This window comes from Sebastes umbrosus, chromosome 17, assembly GCF_015220745.1.
Source record: "Sebastes umbrosus isolate fSebUmb1 chromosome 17, fSebUmb1.pri, whole genome shotgun sequence".
NCBI classification, from domain to species: domain Eukaryota; kingdom Metazoa; phylum Chordata; class Actinopteri; order Perciformes; family Sebastidae; genus Sebastes; species Sebastes umbrosus.
Genome location: NC_051285.1, coordinates 13,211,590 through 13,229,024, shown reverse-complemented (window position 1 = coordinate 13,229,024; position 17,435 = coordinate 13,211,590). Strand labels below are relative to the sequence as shown.

Below are 17,435 nucleotides of genomic sequence, written 5' to 3'. Positions count from 1 at the left end.
GAATGACAGTATAAGGGCTTGGAGAGAGATATGAGGTATGATGGGGCAATGAGACTGATAGTTCTGAGAGCAAGGAAAAGGGAGAAGGGAATTTAGTCGCTCATTTTCTTCTGGCTCCCAAACCCCAGAGTTTAAACTGCAGCAGTGGGATAATGATGTTCATACGTAGCAGCAACGCTTTGAGGGTCAGAGTCTAAAAAAGAAGACATTCAAAATACAAAAATCCTCAACGTCAAATAATGAGTTTTCCCTAATGAGTATAACATAGATATGTATTTTTAGTGTTTGCAGAGGAGCCCGTAAGTGGAGCATTTCTTTGCAATTAAACTGCCACAGGATGTTTGCTGCTATAATGAAGGAAAGAAACCTTAATTTAACAACACTAATAGAGCTATAATGTAGCCATTAGCCGCCTCTGCCACAGGAAGTTAGCATGATGCACCAGAAAGTGCATCTTATAAAGGGCCTGTGGTGTTGGCCTTTACAATCTCTCTCTTACAGTAGATCCTTTTTAATGATTCATGGCCTTAATAGTGTCCAACAGGAAGAAGGTTTTGTGTTTTATGTCCAGCGAAGCAGGCTGCTCACTTTATACACAGTCAGGGACTGATCCCAGGCCAGCAGGATGTGGCATGTGTGTGGCTTCCCAACTAAATATTACAAGCTCATTATTATGTTTTTGACGTTAAACCTGTAATAGCTGATTTTGTTTTTGCCACTTGGGGGCAGCAGAAACAAGATGTGAACACAAAACACTGACATATCATTACCTTTTTTAAGTTGACATGGGAAATGTGCTGGCGAACAGCTGCTCATTTACACACTCAGCAGTCACGGAGCAACATTATCATTCATATGGCCCTAGGATTTCACAGAAAACATGGACGCAATCGCGTAATCTGATGATAAAAACGGAATCACCTGTAAAATGCGGAATATCGTGGAATTTTGTATGGATGAAATGTGTATACAATTTATGAAAATCAGGGTTTTTCTCAGCCATTATAAGCATTTTTTCACAGCACCTAAGTTGACTTAATGTCTGAATGTCGCTAGTTTCATGTCTGCTGTTTGGTGCTATATTGTAATAACAACTTAAAGGATGTTCCCCCAGCCTCATCCTGTATTATTATAATTATCATTATGGCTTTTGTGCTACAGGTTTTGCTATCTGGATTTCTTGAAGCCAGCCCCTCACCCCGCAGCCTCTGAAGATAAAAAGTGGTTATACTGTAGTAGAGTCAGATGATTGCTTTTAGTGTGATGTCTAGAGATATGGCCATATTATTGTTCTCTAGTGATTATTCAGGCATGGCTGCTGTGCCTGAATGAATGCAGCAGTCACACTAGCCTCGGGTCATTTGCATTTTGCATCAGACAAAAAAAAAACACAGCATCCTGTCTGCTGTTTAAGAAAAGACCAGTTGTTTGCTTGTTAGACACATGATGAAACTCAAATCATTATCAAATTAAAGCTGACATTTCACGCTTCCACCATGTAGAGGCAAAAGCAGAAGCTTCAGCAGAGTTGTAAAAAGGGAACTGTGAAATGTACAAATCTATAAAGATATGTGTGAAAAGTGAAAACAGTGTTTGCATTTGTATGAATGATCTGATATGAAGACATGAGTTTGATGTAGATTGAAATATTAATGCAACTCTTGTGTTTTTAGTGCTTTTTCATGCTGATTGGTCGTGTCTGTTGCCAAAACAAGAAGTCTGTGAATGCTTTGCTGAGCAGTGTACTGTAGTGTGAGCCCTGCTTGCCCTTTAAGCAAACACTGTTCATTTTTGTGCAATAATCAGAGCAATGATCGACTAAAAACACACGCACGGTTTGAGAGAGAATGAGGAAATCTCTACAAAAGTACAACATGTGATATCAAATACTTAAAACAAACTATCTTTCTGGTTTTCTATTGTCGTGGTTTTTGGCTGTGGAATCCATCAAATCAGTTGAATTTACTGTCCCGGAGAAAGATATGAGCAAGGACAATCTGCTCTGGCTGAAATGGTTGTTAAATCATCTCTGGACTGATGTTGCAAGAACTTTAGATGAATTGACTTTAGCTGATTTAAGAGATAGAAGAAAAGCACAGTAAGTATCGTGCGTGTGTCACATTTAACCTCCGGCTTTGAGTCTACAAGGACATCAGAGTAACGTGCATTATTCTCCCTGACAAGTGATAAAATGCTCACGTCTGTGAGGAAACTCTACTATTGATTAGTGTTTTCCCTCATGTGTTATTGCCCGCTGGTAAGTTACTGTAGCGGATCAGGTTAGAAATGTTTAATCTTAATCGCACTGAAGCATGACCGAAAAAAAAATCTGTTCCACCACAAATGTGCATATTATATTACATATACACAGAACATAGACATTAGTATTGTAATGACAACTTAAAGACGCTCTTTAAGGGGAGACACCCATCACCATGAAACTTCTCCAGTGGATTACTTACATTAAGCCTTAATTCAATTTATTATTATATTTTCTGAAATGTTGTATTTAAATATGCAAATGAGGCATTATCTTATGAATTAAGTGCTAATTTACACACATTTTCAGAACAGAAATCAGAACATTGGATAAAGCCAGGTTCAACATTTTTTATTTCATTTTGAAACAGGAAAGTTTGGTGTATGTAAGTGCTACTGAAGGGGAGATTTCTGGCTCAGAGTGAGAAAAAAAACTAATTTTGAGCATAGGGTTTTTAAAGATATGCATTGTAAAATTCCATACATTTTGCAAAACACTAATAGATATCTTCCCCACTTGATTACGTCATTAAGACAGTTATTTTTTGTATTACGTGTTTTCTGAAATGTTTTAATGCCACTTTTTGGTGAATATAGGAGAAATCTACCGATGCAAATAGACAAAGTGTAATAAAATAAACACCTAAATGTGTATTTTGGAAGTTTTCTTTCCACTAGTCTGAAAGAAGACAAGTTATGGAAGCAAAATAGTCCAAAATCTCAAAATGAAAAACGATGTCTTTGCCTAGGATGTCTCTCCTCGCCTTAACAAAAGTACCAAAGTGCCTGTAATCACACTAAAGTTATGTACATGCATAAAGACAGAACAGGACAAAACAGCACCGATGACTAACTAGCCTCCTGGTTACTACAAGTGTTGGCATGGCAACCAGCAGAACATGACTGTAGGCCTAATCGGCAATGTTTGAATAAATCCTGACGAGTCACATTGCCTGACTGGAGCTTTCTTTTTGCTTCTCTAACAGCAAAAAAAAAAAGACAATTTGTGTCAAGAACAGGAGCTTTTCTTCCTCTCAGTCAGGCACCTGTTGGAAATATTCTCACTCCGCTGCTTTCTGTCAGTTTGTTGGTCTATATACAGTATACATACATATTATTTATACATTCATTAAATGTTCTCTCTTCAACCTTTGTCCTTCATGGAAACAGCAGATCCCTCATGTTTTGCATACGGTGCGTGTTGTATAATACAAGCGGTTGGTTAAGCAGGTCAAAACAAACCATGACACACGCCATTATAGATAAGTGCCCTATAAAGATGGTGAAGTTAATAATAAACAAACTTCAGCTGGGTCAAGGTCCTCCAGTTTATTTCTAGAACTTTACTGCAGTGAAAAGGTCTGTTGCATCCCTTAGCTGGCTACAGTGACGCAGATGTTTGTGCTTAGCACATGTGGTCATGTGCCTTGACATCAAAGCTATATTTGGACAGCCTACGAACTCATCCTAACTTTGCTTTATATTAAATACAAATTGAAATAAATGGCATGCGTGAAAAGTGCATGGTATGATTTGACAGCACATAAAGAAATTACAATCGGTACAAAAGCTTAGACATAGCCTCACCAACAAGTTTCTAAAGTGAAGATTGAAGTCATACATTTCTTGGTATCCTCTGGAATAAGACAAATATCTTTCTTTGACTTGCTGAAGCTCTTTCAAACTTGCTTTGTAACTTCAATCGATCCTTCTCTGCTTTTATTGGCTGGACCGCAGTGATGAAGTTACACGATTGGTCGGCCGAGTGTTGGAGTTTCCTCATTAGCCGTTGCTCTTTCAAAATGAAAAGGCAGGAACAGTCCTTTGTTTACGTTTTCCGGGTGGCGTGTCAGCGGTGCCACTAACCTGCACGAGTGATCGCCTCGCTTGGATCGGACGCTTGATGGGCTGCCACGCGACACAAGGCACTTGGCACCGGATTGGACGAACGCTTTCCCTCATGGCAAAGATTATCAATATAATGTTCTTTGCTCATGGGCTGCTGCTCCCAGCTTTCAAACCGGAACCAGCTCGTTTGGAAACTTTCTTCTCGTATATCACGAAACTAGTTCACCGAAATGTGTTTCTGAAAACATTTTATGCAAGAAATAAGCCATGCAGCTGCTGAATCTGTCTTGATTTGGGATCGACAACACTTAGTTTAAAGGTTTCTAGGGAGTTTCCAGAGGTGGCGAGGCGCGCAGTTTCCGGACACCTCTGATTTGCGTAAAGTAGCATAGACCTCAACTTTATGCAAATGAGGAGCGGCCAACCATGTCTCTCGAATCGCTACCAGGATGCATTGCACGGCTGCTTAAACAGACAATGAATTGGAAGCGTGGAAAGGACAGAGGCTGTGGACACGTACCATTACTGGATTTAACATTATAGACGTGACCACTGACTATTTGTGTAACAATTTAGCCTCAAATTCACAGACTGACCAGACACTTTTGACTGAGTCTTGTTTTGAAGATGCTCTCCTCTGCATATACTGTAATGAACCGTATTTTCTGCTCCTTCTCAGGATGGAAGTAGTCAGCCGGTAGTCTCAGATGGTATGTTTACCTCCAGTTAGTAATGTGTTAGGTCCTGAAATAAATATTAAAGTGAAGACATTTTTAGGAAGAAAAAACTAAATTTGAGCAATTCCCTAAAATGTAATTGCAATAAATCACTACCCCGCAACACTGTGAGACTCACATACTCACCGACACACTGATACAAATCCTTGCCTTAGGCTTTGTTTCTCGTATCACACTATCAGTGCTGTTACGTAACTGCTGTCTGTGTGTATGCACACACAAAGAAAAAAACTATTTATAATATTGTATTAAATATGTAGAACTCAAAATGAGGCTATTTAACAAATCAAAAGGGTTTATCTGCCTGCGAGCTATTGTAACATCTGAGGAAGTGAAGCTGCATTCAGCCTGCTGTTCCATCACTTTACAGTGATTCTCTAAAAACACCCTTTTCTGTGTGTTTTTAATTAAAGAAAAACAATGGCTCCATGATAGAATTTGTGCGCTAATGGGGGCTAATAATTGCAGTAGCTCTTTATGTGTTTGCAAAATCACCAAGAGCTTGCAAAGCTGTTTTATTTACTCAGTTTTGGGCTAATTAAAAAAATGGGTCTTTTCAGGCTGCTCTTTTTTCTTCTTTTTTCTTTCGGTTTGTTCACAGTTTGTCCAACAAGCCGCAACATAGCCTATTATGTCTCCTATTTTGTAGCTGTTATTATTCATTTAAATTTGTTGGGCGGCCGTGCCAGAAAGGAAAGCCCCACAAGTAATTATCAATGAAATCAGCGGGCTGATAATTCATGTGTTCTCAAAGTGCTGCGTAGCTACATTCTTCCAGTTTACAGTCACATTTTCTCCAGATTTAATTGGCAAGTTAAAGCAGGCTGGCTGCTGGATCCAGCTGGCTTGTTTTAAGCGGACCCCAGTCGGGCTAATCACCGACCTCCTCCCTTTAAACTCATTCATACAGTTAGGAATCCACACTGACAGCAGCGGCTAACCTTACTGCACAGACTACATATAAAGCTGCTCTAATATATTCCCACAGGAAGGCTTCCCACTCTATAATTTGTTGACTGCTGCAGAGGGTCTAAAGAGTAGCAATACTCTTTAATGCACTTATAAACACAAGCACATATAACCACACACACATACACACACACTATTGCCTTGAGAAGGAGTTGAGAGTGGTACTCAGGGAGGAATAATTATAGATGGCATTGGATTTCCTGCTCTCCACCGTGTGCAAACAGTGTTTAGCCAAGCAGGGTTTGCTTACTTCACATGTTTACACCATGGCACTACTTGGCAGCAGGGTCACATTATTGTAGTGTGTCTGAATGTCTGCAGTGGAGGCTTGACAAGCAGGGGAGCTGTGTCACCACTTCAATACACAAGCAGCCTGCTTCTTTATTTCATTTTTTTCTCTCCCAGAAGTGGACGGGAATAGATGCTTGCTGCTGCACTGGGATGTTTCAGCATTACAAATACTTTCACATACATAGGGGAAGTGAGATGCTCACTCTCTTGCAGTTCTTCCAGCTCAGAGAGAGAGACTGCTTGTAATATGCATGAGTGACTGACTGTTTGCCTGCAGATATGTGTACGTTCTGTATATTTATGTTTATGCATGAAACACTGCTCTTCTCCCCTCCCCAATACCTGGAGCTGTTGTAGTCGTTCCAGAGAATAGATGGTAATTGAATATCTTCCTTGAGCTGGCTGTGAAACCTCATTATCAGCCCCTCTGCGGAGGAGAGTCCAGGGAGAAGGCACAGGGACCCTTGAGGAGAAGGGGGGAGGGAGAGGGAAAAGAGCAAGACAGAGTTAAGACCCTTGATTCAGTTCAAATCAGCATCACAATAAGAAGAAGGAAATGGACGGCAAAAAGCTCACCTATAGAGATACCATCCAATGACCTTTGTACCTCGCATGGAAGCATCTGCATCTATTACGTAGGTTACTCTTTCTATTTGTCAACTCTAAAAACAAAATAAATAGAGAGTGACCTGCAAGAACAGAGAAAGCAAAGAAGGATGGAGAGGGGGAGAGAAGCAAATGAAGAGATGAAAGTAGTGTGGGTTGATGATAAGAGGAGAAAGGCTGAGTTTATATCGTTTAATTGAAGCTATAGCTCAGTACCTCTTGTTATTCTGGCCTTGTACATTCCTCCACTGTACGCCGTGCAGAGCGAGAGATTGACAGAGTGGGGGAGAGAGAGACAGAGTGAAACAGACAGAGCGAGGGAGGAGGAGTAGGGGGGGATGCAGAGATTGCTGCAAGGAGAGGAAGACAATATGATGTGACACTGTAAGAAATGGGCAGGAAGGAGAAGGGAGGAGGGGTAAAGCTCTCTCGTAGGTGTTATCAGGTTAAGCCACCCACCACTGGCTGTCGCCATGGTGACACCATGGTAACGACCAGGTGTTCAACCAGGATGGAGTGAGACCTTGCTTATGCAAAGGGGCTTCCTCTGTTTCTTGTATCAGATGTCGGTTGTCTTAAAAAACTGTCAGCAGATGTGATAACTTACTCACTCACCACCAGATTCTCACTTTATGATCTGCGTCTCATCTGTGTAGTTGAAACTAGGGGTTCAATGAGTAATCGAAGTCGCCGACAAAAATTGAGGACCAAATCAGTTGCCAACAAATTTCATTATCGATTAATTGGAGACGAGGTGGTAGTGACAACACTTACTGGAGTGAAGTGAAGCGCATAAACGCGATGGCAGCAGCGATCATGACCAAAAACCCTCCTGGTTCATGACAATTGTGTCAGCAGGAAAGTTCATATTCATTCATAAGTATCCATCCTCCCTTTTGCCTCTATTGTTAGTTAGCACATGCCTAAAACAACATAAAAGATACATTTAAAAGCTGATACTCAATAAGAGCCATTGAGTAATTGTGCGATTCAAAATCAGAATAGTCGATTATTATTAGTTTCAATAATCAATAGATTATTTATTTTTTTATTATCAAAATAGTCGTTAGTTGCAGCCCTAGTTGAAGCTCAAAACCGATCTCTTAGAAGCACCTTTCCTACTCTCGTATATGAATGTTTGTGGGGTCAATGTTGAGGTCAAATGCGTCTTTTTTCGCTGTATGTGTTGTTTTGTATACATGTATGTGAGTGTATATGTCTCTTACTGTATGGCTCTTCCATTCTCAAACCTATAAGCTGATTTGATAACGTGCTTACAGAGATGTCTGTTTCAATCCGCTGGTGTTAGCTCTGTTACATCACTGCAGCCAGCTCTGTGTGCGTGTGTGTGTGTCGCTCAGCAGAGTGGGCTCTGGTGAGGCAGGGGTTGTGTATTGAGGCCTAACAGACGCTCGGCACATGGAAACACACCAGAAACAATGACACGTGCTTGTGCCATGCGTGCACTGCAGGCTAGACACACAAATATAGAAAGCAAAGTCAAACGCACACCACGGACCTTTACTCTGGCTCTTAAAGGCATACTGAACTGCTGCTAAACACACATCATGCCAGTTAAGAGATAACCTCTGATCTGCATCCTACTGCCAGGCCATCGATATGCAAATCAGTGGCTTTTAAATGCAAAGCTACACACTGTGTTCAGTGGACTTCTGGATTTGGGTGACTTTTCAACGCACATCTGGACCTCTCGTATGGTTATTTCCAGCAAAGTCACACCAATGAAATGTAAACAATGAATTTGTCTCTTTGTCTTGTTTAATTGTTCGCATTTTTAGACGAGGAGGGTAGCACAGTGAATAAAGGCGGTGACATACATATTAGGATTGCTAAATTTTGGCGAGGAAAAACTGGCATGGCCATTTTCAAAGGGGTCCCTTGACCTCTGACCTCAAGATACAGTATGTGAATGAAAATGGACATGCCTAGTTTATGATAATCACATGCAGTTTGGGGGAAAAAAACATGCAGTTTTTTGCAAGCAGTACAAATGTGTTATTTTCACCTAATCTAAAAAAAGAGTCCTATAAAATATGAAAGAGTCTTATAAAAATACTGAATCCTGTTGGACTGCTTTGAGTGTGAATAATCCAGTCCAACAGGATTCAGTACGCAGCCACAGCTAAGCTGAAGTTCATTCAGGTCCAGCTCTCACTGAAGAGTTTACAGTCCTCGTTGCCCTCGTCTCTCCAACCACCTTCAGTTTCTGATGGATGTCCATTTCTGTTTTGGTACAGGAATGTGTGAGAATTTGTTTTCTATCATGATTGGGGGGGGGTTTTGACCATATTCTACCATAGCCAGCAGGTTGTTGTCCTCTGTATTTTCTCTATCGTTCAATTTGTGTTGCAGCCCTAGTGTAAATAATCTTAAAGTCTGTCCCCACCTTATAAATCATGTAGTAGTCCCCGTAATGACATTTCCCCACCTGCTCTGGCGGTGCTGTTCAGTAGCTGAGAGGAACTCGCGCACTGTGAACAAGAGTCTCACACTATTAGTCATTTATTATTATACTTGGCTGTCACCACACACTAGTGGGATAAGCTATTTGGGGCAGGTTGCACATTTTAACAGCCTGTAGTATTCCAGCTAATTGTTCGTGTTTTGCGCCAAGTTTGTTTGTGTTGAAATTACAACGATACCAACAGTCTCATTCATAAGTGATAACAATCTAAATTTACCTTACGCCTGCAAGCCAGAGGGTTTTAATAGTGGAAATTAACCGTTAAAAATGCTTTACAAAATCAAAAAAAAAAGTAATTGAAAAATGCAGAGTATAAATGGACAAAACCAGGTAGTCGACAAAATATACATAGTGCCTCTAATGTGGAGTTAAATGAGTAAAGTCGAAGTCTCATGAGGGATATCATATAATAAAGTATATGCTCAAACTATTATACAACTCCAGATAAAAGGAATAAGGAAAAGCATCTGGCTGGTGAGCGGTAAAGAAGGTGAAAAGGTGACAAACTGCCAGAAGGGACAGAGTTGTGAACCAAAGACAAAAGAAACGGAGAGTTGAAGGGATGAGAGAAAAGTGAGGAGGAAGCTGGAGAGACAGATGGGAGATAATCCTGCGGAAGGACACTCCTCAGCTCAGGGTCTTCATATCCTTCTCCTGTTTCCTATTAAATTACTTCACTTGTGTGCTTCCTGATTCAACATATGGGAGCTTTTGTTATGTTCCATTTGATGTTTCTCACATACAGCTCTAATGTTCCTTTTTTTTAAATCTGTGTTGCAGATAAACCTGCGGCTTATTTTAGTCAGCGGGAAGACGAAAGAATTCCTCTTCTCGCCCAATGACTCGGCAGCGGACATCGCCAAACACGTCTATGACAACTGGCCGATGGGTGAGTAGCTCCGTTGAGATCACTTCAGTGATTGTTACTGGGAAGATGTAGCAGCGGTTACATCTGCATAACGTAGTCTCAAGGTAAAGCCAATAAAATCATCCTGAGGTGATTTCTTTTTCTTCACTTTGATTTATTTGTGACTCAAGTCTTTTCACTATCATTTTCACACCAGTCTCATAAGGCCTACCTTTGTGCACCATCGAATTCAAATGCCATCACACATCTTCAAAATACATTGTCACACTAAACAGTAAGGCAATTCAGGCACTCTAAAACATTAGAACAAGTTGCAACGATGAAGGAAATATTAAAAAAAACTTTATTTTAGTGGCTAAATCATTAAAAAACTGAAAATGTTTTGACTACTAGGTCTTCTTTGTCAGGGCTTTTAATATTGTCAGACTATTTGGATTGTCCAAAACTGATTCAACTGATCAGATTTTGGTATGTGGGGTTTAGGTAAACATACTTATTTTGTAAGAAGTCACATTATTATTGCATATGCACGGCTGCAGAGTGTTTGCATAAGCTGCTAATGCACTTGGAAACCAGATGATCTGACTTATCTTGGCTGTATTTTCTAGAACAAAGCTAAAGGCAGCTGAGGAGTTAAACTGTGCATCCAGAGAGCCGAGATCACATTCAACCCGGTGCTAATTACTTACATGTAGGTCCATATAGCAGTGTGGGATCTTTGGTGTAGGGTAATTAGAGTGCGCTCCTCCTTTCAGCCTGATTATCATTGCATACAGGAATGTGGGATCACAGCACAGCTTCCTCCTTTCTGTAATACACCCACTTCCTAACTGCGGCTCCACCAGTCAGTGTTAGAACTCATTTCGATGTGCCGACCTTGCAGCACCTTCAAATCTGAACACCTTTTTCCCACGGTGCTGTGAATGTAATCCAGTTTTGGAGAAGCCCACAGTGCATGAAAAACTATGAATTTATACTGATGGACTCGGGACTGAAAGGAAAAACTCAAGGAGGAATCAGTTTTGGAAGCGCCCACAGTGTTCCTCCCAGACAACAGATCTGAACCCTGTGAGACCCAGAGCAGCCGCTCAGTCAGCACCAACACCCTCCGCTTAGCTGGAGACAAACATCTGGCGGCCAGACGCTGCTGCCGTGCGACTCCCCCCCCCACTTGTTTTCTCTCTCATTTAATGCCTTCACTTTTGTCTGTAGCTCTTCCCGAGCCACACCTCGCGTTCTTCCTTTGCTTTCCTTCTTTCTCACACTCTGTAGTGCATCCCACAAAGCCCGCATATTATACATTCTGCATATAATGATCTAAGATAAAGGCCCTAAATGTCTGAAAATAGCTTCAGTGCGGTTGTGTGTGGTCTCTTTCTTTCACCATGCAATGACTGATTTCTTTTCACTACACTGTTTACAGTATTTTATATTGACGACGCAGAACAGGACTAGTTTAAAATTCAAATTCGATCCGCTGAATTTAGTCAGAGCCTCTTAACAATTAAATTCTTTGTGTCCTTTTCTATTTACTAATTACAAAACTACACACAAATTACGGAGTCTGGGAACCTTCATTAGCGATGCTCAATAACAAACTGACTTTGTTTATTCTGGTTTTTAAAGCATATTCAACCTCTGGTAGCAATAAAAAAAGATTGCGAAATGTTGTTGAACCTCCAGTTCCATTTGATCAGTGTAAGCGGATGATTATTATAACCACATTTTTGTTGTTGTGCATCATTTCTAATGCCGATAAAGCGGTTTCCACTGTATACACTGATGATATTTTATGGGAAAGAGGTCAAATAATGTGGCAATTTAGACAAAAAGAATTACAAACTTTCAATGACAATGAGGAAGAAAATAAAGATGAGATACGCAGGAACGCTCGTCTTCTGTTTTTCTCCACGTCGATGTTTCCATTTAACTCTCTCTTCCCATGTGCCTCTGCCCCTTTTTTTCTTTCAGACTGGGAGGAAGAGCAGGTCAGCAGTCCTAACATCCTGAGGCTGATCTACCAGGGCCGGTTTCTACACGGCAACGTAACACTAGGAGGTGAGAAAACACAGAAAGTACACCTCCCAAAGAAAAAAAAAAAACCCTTATGTGCTCATAGACATGCACACAAAATCACAGCAGTGTGTTGCTGGAAAGTTCTTTGCTGTTCTCATCTTTTTACCCCGAGCCGCAGAACAGAGGTACCTCAGTGCTCCGGACAAGCCTGCTTTGACGGAGAGAGGGCGGAGAGAGGAAATACAGGAAAAGAAGGGAAAGGGACTGGTCAGGAAGGGGGCAAGACTGGCGTTAGAGTAGACCTCGAGCAGCACAAAGAAGAGACGGGAAGGGAGGGGAGGGAGGGCGTGAAAATGAAAAAGAGGATGGCAGCCCACTTCACTTCTCCCTGCCTTTTAGGTTCTTTAGTCTACTTAACCCAATTTTGATTTGGCCGGTGTTTACGGCCGTCCCTAACCCTTTTACACTCATCCCATTACTGCCATCTATCTGATAATTCCCTTATCGTTGGTTTAATGTTTTTGCACGCTTTCAATCCTCTTAAAGGCCAGTCGAAACTCCCAGTGGTTTTGAAATGCAAACATAGACACCACCCACATCTTACTAAGTATATTTGTCTAATTAATAGGCTCATATAGCTCATAACATTTCATAACACTTAATATTAGACACAATCTCCTAACAAGTAACATTTCACTGAGATATAGGGACTTGTTTTTAGATAATGCAGCTTGAATATCGAATATAAGTGAAAAATACTACTTTTGAGGTCTGAGAAGTGAAGCCGATACTGAAGTGCCTTAAACTTGCATTCTTTCTAATGGCCAGCAGGGGGCGACTCCTCTGCTTGCAAAAAGAAGTCTGATTGTATAGCAGTCTATGAGAAAATGACCCTACTTCTCACTTGATTTATTACCTCAGTAAACATTGTAAACATGAGTTTATGGTCTCAATCGCTAGTTTCAAGTCTTCTTCAATATAGCATGATGTTCATTTAATAAATTATGGTCCCATTCAGCTACTTGGGGAAAAAGAGACATTTGACCATTCTTGGCCATTTCAGGCCTTTTCCTTACCTGCAAGATCTTATTATGCAACAACCTGAGTCATAGTTTATTATTTCATGAAGGATCTTAATCGTAGTTTGTAGCTCATCTCTTTCCAGCGTAGTATGATTTGTACTCTACAATCTCAGAAAGCTGTTAGATGATACTGATAGTGAATAACTTTGTAAAGACCGATATGCTGTAGCTCACTGAATAACCTTTGCATCCTGTCTAACTCTCTCCGTCTGCCTCTCTCTCTTCTTCCCCCGCTAGCTCTCAAACTGCCCTTGGGGAAGACCACAGTGATGCATTTAGTTGCCAGAGAGACTTTGCCTGAGCCAAATTCCCAAGGTAACCAGCCCTTCTTTCCTTTCAGCAGGCCTTTTCACACGCTGAACAACTTTAAACGTTCTGCTCCCGGCCATTATTTATCTCTACACATGGCTTCTGTTTTAGAAACCAGCCACTGGTGCAAATAATTGGCTCCCTAAAGTGTATCCCCAAGATACAGCATATTGTTTAGAATATATACAGCTGATATAAATCATATTAGGTGACAGGTCTCCTTTTTGTGACTGTGTAGTCATGGGGCTGATTTCAACCTAACAAATAGTCAGAGTTCAGAGGGACATCTAAGGTTGCACAAAGCTCTCCAGTTATCGACTATCCGGAATTTGCTACGCATTCTGGGTTAAATAAGTGCAAGGTAAGATAAGGTTAAATAAAGAATTAACTCTACAGAAAAAAACCTGTCTTGTGGAGTAAAAATTACAAGGCAAAGTTCAGCTATAATAAATATATATATATATATATATATATATATATATATATATATATATATAAAAAAATACTAAAATAAAATATATATGTATAGATAGTATAATATCACGTCTATCCGGTTCAATTGATTCAAATATTTAATCGCAATTAATGACATGATTGTCCATGATTAATCGTATATGCTCAAATCACAATAGAATAGAATAGAGACTTTATTGTCATTGTATTTGAAATGAACGAAAAACAGTTTAGCAGCTCTTTGCAGTAAAAGCAAACATTAAAAGCAAACATAAAAACATTCAAATCACAAAGTAGACAATTAAATGGATCATATGACAACATGGCTAACTCAAGTCCATCAGGACAGCTTGAGGTCAGAGGTCAAGGGACCCCTTTGAAAATGGGCATGACAGTTTTTCCTCACCAAAATTTAGCACAAGTTCGGAGCGTTATTTAACCTCCTTCACGACAAGCTAGTATGACATGCTTGGTACCAATGGATTCCTTAGTATTTTTAGTTTCATATGATGTCAGTATCTTCACTAGCTTTAAAACTGAGCCCGCTACAACCTCATAAAAAAAAATGTATATATATACTTTATATAGTGTGTGTGTGTGGCCTATTTATTTATTCATACATCATAACTGAACTTTGCCTTGTCATTGTTCTCCCACAACACACAGGTTGTCTTCTGGAGAAAACCGAGTTAATGTGTGTGTTTTTCAAATGGTTACTGCGGTCTGGAAAAACACATTTCTCGCTCCACAACACTGTTATTACGCCACAAATAGAGCCATGTCTTTCCTCCTTTTGTCAGTGGCAAGGAAGTGAGGATGTCAGTTGGCGTCATGACGACTAAAATAGAAACACAGCTTTTAATCCTGAGATTACCTGGAGGGTTTGTTGGTGGAGTTTTTAGTCATCAGTCTTTGTTTTTATGAAACCGCCTTAGTAACAGCGAAACTAAGTGGGTGTGTTGCTCCAGGTATCAGTGAGACATGAAATACAAACCAGGAAGTCCAGTTTTGAGTCACAGTTTGAAGGCTTATCTGACACCAAAATGCTGCACATTGATTTACGCTTCTATGAGACAGGATATTACAGCTGTTTTATCTTTCATTGCAACAATCGCGAGGTAAACCAGGCGTTTTACCAGGAATGTGTGCTTGCATGTATTTGATTGGCCAACATAAGACCTTGTCGGATGATGACCTTGTCTGACTGTCGATGATGTGTGTGTGTGTTGTCAGGTCAGAGGAATAGAGAGAAGACCGGGGAGAGTAACTGCTGTGTCATTCTGTAAATACACACCACCGCCGCCGGCCCTCCATCCTTCTCATCCGTTCTCGCATCCTGGACCTAATGAGCCTGTCCCCCTGTCCTGGAGTCTGTCCACAATGCGGATATGCATACAGACAAACACACACACACACACACACACACACACACACACACACACACACACACACACACACACACACACACACTTCTATTTTTCTTTTTTTTCCTCCCCTCTCTCTCTCTCTCTCTCTCTCTCTCTCACACACACACAGAGAAAGACATCAGGCTCGGGCTGATTCAGGACACAGAGTTGGGAGCAGGAAATTGATTAAATGATAGAGTTGATTCCTTTGTTGTACTTGATTTGTTGTCATAACTGAAAATTAGTGGAAGGAACTGGATTTGCATGTGTTTTTCTTTTTTTTTTTCTTAATGCACATCTTTTGAAGCCTTCTGCCACACACACACACACACATACAATAGACATACACACCGTAACCATCCTCAGCAGGTCTGTTAAAAGCTCCTCATTCTAGCTGGTTGTCATAGTAATGCAGTGCCCAAGTTTGTGTGTGTGGCCTTGTTTTCTCATACGGACCGCTGAGAAATTTTAACCACTAGGAACTCGCCAACATACCAACACACACTATGACATCCTGTCTACCAACCATATGTGCTTGTGTGATCTCCCTCGGTGCAGCAGACGAAGCTTAGACGTGCCTGATCAGACAACTCAAACCAGGACACACACACACACACACACATATATATATATATAAATATATATAGAAAACACACCTGTGTCCTTTTTACTGCCCTCCTCTGCATGTGCCCTTAAAGGTCACAAGAGAGAAATTATTCCTTTGTGTCTGCAGAGCGCTGCAGAGACCGAACACGTCCTGCTCTTTCAGTCGTCACATTCTTAGCCAAACGAAGCCTAACAGACACACAAATAGACAAACAACCAAGTGTTGTTTTGGTTATTTGATGACATTTGTGACTGTGTTTTGACAGTCCGCGCATATTATACTGACCGACCAGTGTTGTGATTAATAAAACGTCAGTTTTCTTCCCTCCCTGATGCACCATCCCGCTCCCTCTCTCTTCGAGGAAAGGCTCATTGTGCCCCTTTTTTTAAAAAACAGTGTTGCGGAGGATTGCTCTGACAAATTGCTGTCCAAGCGGGGAAATTAACTCGGAATGAAAAATGTCCCTTATTTGTCTTAATTAGCTTCTCCTTAATTCTCTCTCTCTCTCTCTCTCTCTGCATTAATAAGTCCATTTTGCACAACCGAAGCATGTGCTCCTTCATCAGATTAATAAATAAAAATGTATATTATTGTTTTATTTTATATTTTTCCAATGGGAGTAATGTTCCAAAACCAAGGTAACGTGTAGAATATATTTAATATGAATCTTCTATAGAACATGATGACTCTAGATCTTGTTGATATACAGTATATCGGTGTTTAGTCTATGATTGTGTCTACGGTTAGCTTCTAGCCAGTTCACAGTCACTCGCTGACAATGTCTTGTGCTTAACAGCAGCAAAACCTCCCTAATCATCAACAGACTGTATTTCTATTTTTCTTTCTTTTGTGCTCTTTTATTATCATTTTTTTCATTTGTTTATAATTTAATGTAATCTTTATTTTCTTTGTGGTTTTTTGCTTTAAAAAGAATTGCTTTGTAACAGCACTAGGTCTTAAAAAAAAAATATTGTTTATATTGATCAGGGTTCAAATCTGTACAGAGATAAACGTTTTCAAACCAATTGTAAATAGCACTAATGCTCCCTCTCCCCCCTCCAGACTTCAAAATGGAATACATCTGTAAACTAAATAAAGGTTATTGAAGTGCAATGGCTTTTGTCGTGACTTGAACCGCAAAACTCCCCGGCATCACCTGATTTTGACAGCCTGCTGTTGACCATCACCTGACTGTCAACAGACCTCTAAATCAGCCATTTTTAGCTGACTCAACAAATGTTCAACTATCTGACAACTACGTGGAGGTGGATTGTGAAGTATTTCTGCTGAAATTATTCTTAATAGTCTGCTGGGACACTGTCAGCAGATTGGGTCAGGAAAGAGTTAATACGAGGGCTGTGTTTAACTTTACACACACGTAAAAACCCAGATAGCTGCGGTTAGAGTTATTGACCAGTGATGCAGTTGACACAGTTCATTTGAAGTTATGAATGCGGTATTTGGATTCTTTTCTTAACTTAAAGCTGAAGTAAAAAAAG

The 17,435-nt window shown here is 40.4% G+C and overlaps 1 protein-coding gene across 1 annotated transcript in view; it reads left to right on the top strand.

The window, feature by feature from the left end:
- ubl3a (ubiquitin-like 3a) overlaps positions 1 to 17,049 on the top strand; it is a 38,594-nt gene extending 21,545 nt beyond the window's left edge. The window contains exons 2-5 of the mRNA XM_037748286.1: positions 9,976 to 10,084; positions 12,035 to 12,121; positions 13,399 to 13,476; positions 15,157 to 17,049. Coding sequence (XP_037604214.1) covers positions 9,976 to 10,084; positions 12,035 to 12,121; positions 13,399 to 13,476; positions 15,157 to 15,209 — 327 coding nt within the window. The 3' untranslated portion in view covers positions 15,210 to 17,049. The remainder of the gene's footprint in view (positions 1 to 9,975; positions 10,085 to 12,034; positions 12,122 to 13,398; positions 13,477 to 15,156) is intronic.
- Positions 17,050 to 17,435: the final 386 nt, after the last annotated feature.